The sequence below is a fragment of the Capsicum annuum genome, chromosome 10 (genome assembly GCF_002878395.1).
Source record: "Capsicum annuum cultivar UCD-10X-F1 chromosome 10, UCD10Xv1.1, whole genome shotgun sequence".
In the NCBI taxonomy this organism is placed as follows: Eukaryota; Viridiplantae; Streptophyta; class Magnoliopsida; order Solanales; family Solanaceae; genus Capsicum; species Capsicum annuum.
This window is the reverse complement of record NC_061120.1, coordinates 176,567,139-176,575,200: the sequence shown is the minus strand read 5'-3', so window position 1 is coordinate 176,575,200 and position 8,062 is coordinate 176,567,139. Positions and strand designations below refer to the sequence as shown.

At 35.1% G+C, this 8,062-nt stretch overlaps 1 protein-coding gene across 1 annotated transcript; it reads left to right on the top strand.

The window, feature by feature from the left end:
• The first annotated feature begins 1,557 nt into the window (after positions 1–1,557).
• Positions 1,558–7,499, top strand: LOC107843358 (mitochondrial import inner membrane translocase subunit TIM14-1). Its single transcript, XM_016687601.2, has 3 exons — positions 1,558–1,811; positions 3,905–4,083; positions 7,004–7,499. The coding sequence occupies exons 1-3, from the start codon at positions 1,809–1,811 to the stop codon at positions 7,158–7,160; spliced, it is 339 nt and encodes a 112-aa protein (XP_016543087.1). The 5' UTR covers positions 1,558–1,808; the 3' UTR covers positions 7,161–7,499.
• Positions 7,500–8,062: the final 563 nt, after the last annotated feature.

Genomic DNA, 8,062 nt, shown 5'->3' with positions numbered 1-8,062 from the left:
CACGGTGGTGCGACGCGGAGCTATCGCGTTGCCACCTTGTCTACGGCCTAAAAGTTTGGCGCGACGCACCAGTATCGCGGAGCAACACTGGAATTTGACAATTTTCATTTGAGCATCTCCGTGACGCGCTGAAGGCTCAGGTCAAACACTGTCTCACTAAAAAGGCTCAAACTCTTCGTCCGGGTGTCGGATTTGGGCGAATTATATATCGATGGAAAGTTTATTCAATTTTCCATATGATAGGAAGTGAAAATTATGCAAATACCACGTGTATAAGAATGAATTCTTATTTCAAAGCAAGTTCTAACATCCTTGAGATGATTTTCAAGTTAAGAAAAAGCACGGGTATTACATCTTCTCCCCCTAACCCCTCCTCTTCCCTTCCAAACGTTACTTTCTCCATTTTTGAGCAGACAAGTAAAAGAAAAAAAATAGTTCTCCACTTTTTAGCACAAATAAATAAAAAAAATGGTATCTTCTTCTTCTTTCCTTTCAAACACCTCTTTCTCCATCTTTGAGCACAGATAAGTACAGAAAAAAAATGATATCTTCTTCCTTTTTTTCCTTTCAAACACTTCTTTCTTCATTTTTTAGCATAAAAAAAGCAATAAAAAAAATGACATCTTCTTCTTTCACTTATCTCTAAAAAAAAATTTCTTTTTTTTCCATCATTAAAGCACTTCTTTCACTTATCTTTATTTTTTTTTCTATTTGAAATTCAATAGCAACGTAAGGAGAAAGAAATTAAAATTTTTGGTTGGTTGAAATTCAATCGATGTTGAAATATTTTTTTCAAATTCATTCTTCACCAATTCAACTATTTTTCGGCCGTCAATGTTCACCTCTTTTTTACTGTTCACGCTGGGTTTCTCCGATTTGTGATATCGTTCACGGTCAATTCATGAAAATTGGGGGAGTATGTGTGTGTAATTGTCTGTGTGGTGTTGCGAAGGAATTCTTTGTATGTAAAAAAATGAAAAATGGTGAGTTATAGAGAAGAAGATGATGCTATTTTTTGTATGTAAAAAAATGGAAAATGGTGAGTTATGGAGAAGAAGATAATGCTTTTTTTTTCTTTTTATTTCTTTAATATATCTTTTTTAATTGGTTGGATTTTGTATGTTTAATTTTTTTTTTTAATTAATTATGGCTTCTCACTTTCCATTTGGAGAGTGTGTTACATACACCACGCCATGTCAGCAATTGTGCTCAATTGAAATGTTTTGTGAAGGAGTAAAGGGTTCAATAGGTACCTGGCCTAATTGAGATGTCTATACGAAAAAAGTCGAATAGTTGAGGGGCCTGTATATGTATTTAGCCAAAAATAAAATAAAGGAAAAAGAAGGAGAAAAGCGTGAAAAGGGGAGGTAACTTCTCTAAAGCGGTAAAAATAGGGGACCACTTTTAAAATAATGCTATTATTGTTACACAGTGAGATTTTATTAAAGTATTATTATTTTTTATAATTTAAATCTTAGATATACAACTCTATATAGTTTTCCATTTAATTTTTTTTCCCATCCATAACTCAGCTTCAAATCAGCACTACCCCCAAGTAAGTAGTGGCCCAAAAAAAGGCCAATTGAAATTGGCTCAGTTTGGTTAGGCCCAAACCCATCGTTCCAGAATATTTTCTTCTTGCCTTGTTCTCACCATTTCTCATTTCTCATTTTCTCTTCTTCCCTTTCGTTGCCTTCAGACGGAAAACCCTAACAGCAAAATCCGAAAAAGCTCAAATTTCGAGAAAAGCTATGAGTTCTTCTTTCTTCTGAATTCATCTTTGATCAAAGAACAAGCTTCTGCAGAAAATGGTATTTTTTTAATCTTTGTAATTGTCCTATTATAATTTTTCTTGTACCTGTTATTGTTTGCTTCTTTCTTCTCCTTAATTACTACTCACTGTGTTTCAATTTGTTTGTTTAGTTTTAACTTGATAATGGAGATTAAGTAAAGAAGACTTTTGAATCTTTTGAGGTCTTAAACTAAAGATATACGTATAAAATGTATCAAAATGGTCTTTAGTCTTATCTTATTGAACATGCCGTGCAGAAAGTTCGGATTAAGAGTTGTTTAAGGAAATAAGGAAAGAGAAGCTCTTTTTGAAATGGACTAAAAAGAAAAGTAAGGCAAACAAATTGAAACGGAGGGAGTATTTGTTTTTATGAAGTTTGAAGATTTGCTTTTTATTTAGCCAAAGTTCTGATTTTAACTTGTGAACTTGGATTAAGTTATTAGAATCCTAGCTAGCTTGGATTGAGTAGTAGTTATTGTTGTTCACTCCCAAGTCCGCACTTGAAGGGGAGCCTTGGAGTAACTGGTAAAGTTGTTACTATGTTACAAGGAGGTCATGGGTTTAGCCGTGGAAACAGCCTCTGGCAGAAATTTTCTGCCCACAACAGTAGCTTTAATGCACCAAGTTGCCCTTTTTTTGATGAAGTAATAAGAAATTGCATTACTGGCATCAAGAAGATGCAGAATAGTACAAAAGTTAGAGAAAGACAGAAGTACATTAGCTCAAAAACAAAAGGCTACACTAGTACCAGGGAGCTAACAAAGTTCAGAAAGTTCTCAGGGGAATCTATGGGTGAAAGGTTATGCCAACTATATAGATACAAATCTCAGAAAGTACATTAACTTGTGAACTTGGATTAAGTTATTAGAATCCTAGCTAGCTTGGATTGAGTTGTAGTTATTGTTGTTCACTCCCAAGTCCGCACTTGAAGGAGAGCCTTGGAGGAACTGGTAAAGTTGTTACTATGTTACAAGGAGGTCATGGGTTTTGCCGTGGAAACAGTCTCTGGCAGAAATGCAAGGTAAGGCTGCGTGCAATAGACCCTTCTGCGCACAACGGTAGCTTTAATGCACCAAGTTGCCCTTTACTCGCAAGTCCGCACCTTTTAGCCTCTTTTAGCTGCTGTCTGTATAAAATATCTTTATTATCTGATTGTTGAATCTCTAGTATTGCTCCCAAACCTAAGCAAGAGACATTTGAAGTTTCTGCAAGTTTCATGTTTCGGTTCGGTTTGTTTTAGAGAAATTTTTTTCCCTTTCTATTCGAGGTAACCTTTTCTCCAGTCTTCTTGGTGGAATCATTGGAGTGTTCTAACAAAATGGAATAGACAAGTTCCTAGAGTGGGGGATGGAGGGGACGGAGAAAGGCCCTCACTGGTGGGAAATAGACAGGAGGGCTCTGATTTTCACACGGGCATACTGAAGTTGGATAGCACCATATTCATGCTCATTTTTGTTGTTGGATGTGTATTATCCCTTTTGTTTTAAATTATCCACTTATTTAACTAGGTGCTGCACTTGCATCATTTTCAAGAAACTTGCTATTTGTTGTTAAAATTGCTTTACTTGGTCTATGATCTTGCCTTTGGAACGAGGATTCACATTCAATTTCACATTTTAGTGTTTAGATTCCATTCTTTTCCTCACTTTCATGTAGTTCCACATTCTTTTTGGTCTCCCTTCCGGTACTCATTGTTTTTTCCATATTTTATTCCTAAATATTTTGCTTTATCTATTTGTATATGTCATATGTATTACATAAATTTAAGCAGGAGAAAGAGAGGGTGGAGAGGGAGAGGATAGAGAGAGGTGGGAAGTGTGGTTAGGTGCATGTCATGAGTTTGAATCTTGCCGCATATAAAGCCTAGTATTTAAGTGGAGAAGGATAGAGTGATTAAATTTTATCTTCCAAGTGTCGAGCAGTGCTGCCCTTGGATTTCTGTGTGGTGTGGTTCCAATTCAATATTTTTTAAACACAAGCAGTAGTAATTGTGTTAACAGGCTGCTTTCTTCTTCTAATATTGTTTCATTAAATTTGCTATGATTTTTTTTTAATTTTAAAAAAAAAATATTTAAGAATTAATATCATACTTATTTCCAACTTGTGCATCAGGCCACACCATTGATAGCAGGACTGAGTGTTGCTGCTGCAGCATTGGCTGGAAGGTATGGCATCCAGGCTTGGCAAGCATTCAAGGCCAGACCACCCACTGCAAGAATGCGAAAATTTTACGAAGGAGGTTTTCAGCCTAAAATGACGAGGAGGGAAGCAGCTCTTATTCTTGGAGTCAGGTGCGTTTTATCATTCTTGTTTAAGGTTTGGTGGGATTGCCATTGCTTAATCACAGAATGTTTTAAAAATGTGAAGACACTCATTATTTGTGTAGATTGGGAGATTTATTGTCGTTTTGATGGTTATGTGCATTAATGTCGATGTGCCCACATAATATTATTGCAGCTATAAGAAATAACATAAATGATGAATATGTATAGTATTAAGAGAAGTGTGCCGTCAATGTTGTACCAGAGGCTATGACTAAGTGACCAATGGAGTGGGTGCAAATCTTGAGGCTAGGCTTCAAATCCCGGAAGGGACAAAAATATTAGGTCACATCTTCCTATCTGCCTAAGTATTACTGACCAGTGTTATCCGGTATTTGTGTTGGTGGAGGGGGTAGCAGGTATTCAGTGGAATACTTGAGGCTTAACCTGACCAGTATATTATGGATATAAAAAGAGTAGCTTCAATGTGTTCCTTGCTGAATGGTACAAATTATGGTGAAAATAAGTTTTTCATTGGAGATTTTGCACATTTATTATTTTCTTGTTGCATGTTCGTGCTGACCATCTGGTTCATTCTAATTTACTACATTAATCTTAGAATAATGACCTTAAGTTGCTTGGACTCATCTCTTTTGGTGTCGCACCCATGTCGACACGACATGGGTGTGGATATGCTCGTGGAATCCGTACTGGATTTGGTCAACCAATTTTGGGTACTTTGACCAAAACCAATGGAGAAATTCAGGACAGATACAATGATTTCTCAAATCAAAACCAAAGGTAAGGTGAATTTGAAGAAAATGGAGTACCTTGTATATAAAAATTTCTATGTAAATCCTTTTTGTTATATCACCTTTTGGGATTCTCCTCTTGATCAATATTTTTTTCTCATAATACCTTTGTAAGTTGTCCACATAACATCTCATAGTTTAGACATATAATTCTATTTTAAGATATTTGAATTATTTTTAGTCGCATCCCTACACCTGTATTCGTACCCTCCGAATCTTATAAATTTAGATCATGAGGGATCTGACCTTTAGATCTACACATATATCGAACATTGTCCAAGCAACTAGACAATGACTATTTATTTTAACTAGAGACACATCAATACAAGTCACTTAAAAGCAAATTCGAAGTAAAGCAGATTTTGATGAAAATAAGTTTCCGTTATTGGACTTTGGACATGTATCTACTCCATTTCAATTTAAGTGATGGACTTGATTGGGCATGGAACTTAAGAAAGAAATAAAAAAATTTTGGAACTTGTGGTCTACAACAAGTCATAGATATTTGTGTGGCTATAAATCATTTTACTAGGGTAAAATGAAAAGTGTAATGTTTAAATGCTTTTATTTAGAAAGGTATCAGTTTTTATGACAAACTAAAAGAGAAAAGTGTTTCACATAAATTGGGACTTAGTACTTTGCTTTGCACAATCATATTTACCATTCTGATAACTGTATTTGTTACTCTATAGACTTTGTTAAAACTTAAAAGTCATTTTGGTTAGGAAAGCTGTTGCAGTACTCAGTTGATCCAATTTATATGACTTTCTTTTTATATGGAATGTCATGTCCCGAAATGTTGGCACTATGTTTCAATAATGTTATTATTTTATACAACTCTTACATCTTCAACTATTTTAAGTTGATGAACTTTAACTTTTAATATGATGTGATGTTTTTCTCTATTGCAGTAACATTTCAGTTGTTTAGTTATAATATTTCATCTGGTTTTATCCCGTAATAATTATGTATCTAATATCTATGATTCGTATAGTCGATCTCTAACTTGTTTGAGATTGAGGGTGTCGTTATTGCAATAGTTTTGCATCTTTTTAAACCATACATACTCTAGCCTTCTAACACACCCCCATTGTTAACCATAACTATTAGACTAGCCGTACTAATGCATTCTTGAAACGTTGAGATCAGGATAAGGTAGAGATGTCAGATCACAATTGATCTACAAGAGCGGCCTGTTTGGAGGATTAACTAAAATCTTTTGAAAAATATCTGGTAGGTGTAGCTGGTCTACTGCATAACTATGGTGGTTCTTTATTTCCCTGTTTTGTTCTTGGAATTTTCTTTTTCAAATGTTCTGCAAGATTGAGATTAGTTTGACATCCTAGCCAAGGAAAAAGCTATTATTTTGGGACAAGTCAAAAGAGTATGCTGGCATTAGGTTTTGATCTTTTGCACTGAAAACGTTTAGGGCTCTCTTTGAGGTTAAGGGGACAAAAAGTAAAAGCCGTCATTGCGTACTCCCTTTCCTAGATCTTATAAGAAGTAATATTTCATCTTTTCCTAGAAGGCTATATTATATATTGTGTTATGTATGAGGAGATGATTTGTGACATGAGGTGGATTAGTCTTTTCGAGTCGAATGCCACTTTTAGTAGAGTGTATGGGCAAATAACATACTATTTGATTTGTTTTCCATCATCCCTTAGGTTTGTTTTCCCTATCTTTGTCTAGTATGCTTTACTCCCTCCTTCTTCCTCCCCTCCCTGCTCCTTTTTAAGCGTGTGATTTGGTTGATTGTAGGTAGTATATAGCATAGTTGTTAAAGTGGAAAGGTATATCCAATCGCGGATCTAGGATTTCCACCAAAGGGGTTTTAAAAATAAAAATATAGTGCCTGGAATTTGAATTTGAAACCTCAAGGTGAATTTTCAGCTCCTAAATCATTAAGCCAACCTCTACTGTTGTGTTCAAGGGCTTCAAAATCTTTATTTGTACATGAAAAATAAAAAAATTACTTTACATATACGGGGTAATTTTTTGCTGAGGAGGTTCGGGTGTGAACACCCTCCCCCTCCCTAGATCTGCCCCTGCATGTATCATTTCCGTCCACTAAATATTTGCTGGATGATTTATCTTCTTTTCTATTGTATTGATATCGTTGGCATCAATTTCAACAGGGAAAGCACTCCAGCAGATAAAGTGAGGGAGGCACATAGGAAGGTGATGGTAGCCAACCATCCAGATGCAGGAGGTAGCCACTACCTTGCTTCAAAAATCAATGAAGCAAAAGACATATTGCTCGGAAAGACAAAGAACAGCGGTTCTGCATTTTAATCTCAACCGAAAGTCTCACTTTGGTGCTTTGGAAGTTACAAATCACATGGTAACGAGAGGCGGATCATGCCTTCTGGCACTGGACTAAATTTTTAAGTGAAGTGGATTAATTCTTTTTGACCGAAAGATGTATGTTAGTTGGAGAAGGCAACATTTGATAGTTGTATTGAGTTCACTGAATGTGAAGAAGTTCCAGACGCAGTATTAAGCCAATCTGTACTTTATCAATTGATAACAAAGATTCATGTTTAATAATTAGTTGGTTTCTTCTTTGGTTGGATGCTGAAACAAGCGCTATTATCGGATTATGGTGATACAAAACCTTGTCGTTCTGAATTATTTCACTAACTTTTGGTTTTTGTTAATGAGAGCCAGTGTCCTGTAACCTATGTTTTAAGCAAATAATGGTAGCATGTATCAGGACTTAAAACATTACATGCAACAAGATTTGGATATGCCTCAATAGTGTTATGCTCACTGTAATATATGTTATTGACCTCCAACTGCAGTCAAGAACAAGTGCTGTTCTCGCCTTTTTTTTAATTTCTTTAGAAATATCTTGGACATTTGGCACGGGATATCTGGAGGAGTGAAAAGAGTTCGCGAGAAAGCAAAAAAAATAGTATCAAAAATGAAGATGGTGGATTATCTTCCAAGTTTCAGTTTTTCCAACTCATTGCCAGAAATGCTTTTATTTCTTGATTTCTTTAATTAATCTTTTATTGAATTGGTAAATAATGGTGAAAGAATCTAACAGTGACACATGGATAAAAACATTAGCTCATTCATATAAATAGTCGTACAGTGATTGTGGTTTATGAAACTAATTTACAAAACATTTTTTATTAACCAAAAAAAACAAAAAGTTTATGAAACTAATTTACAAAACATTTTTTATTAAC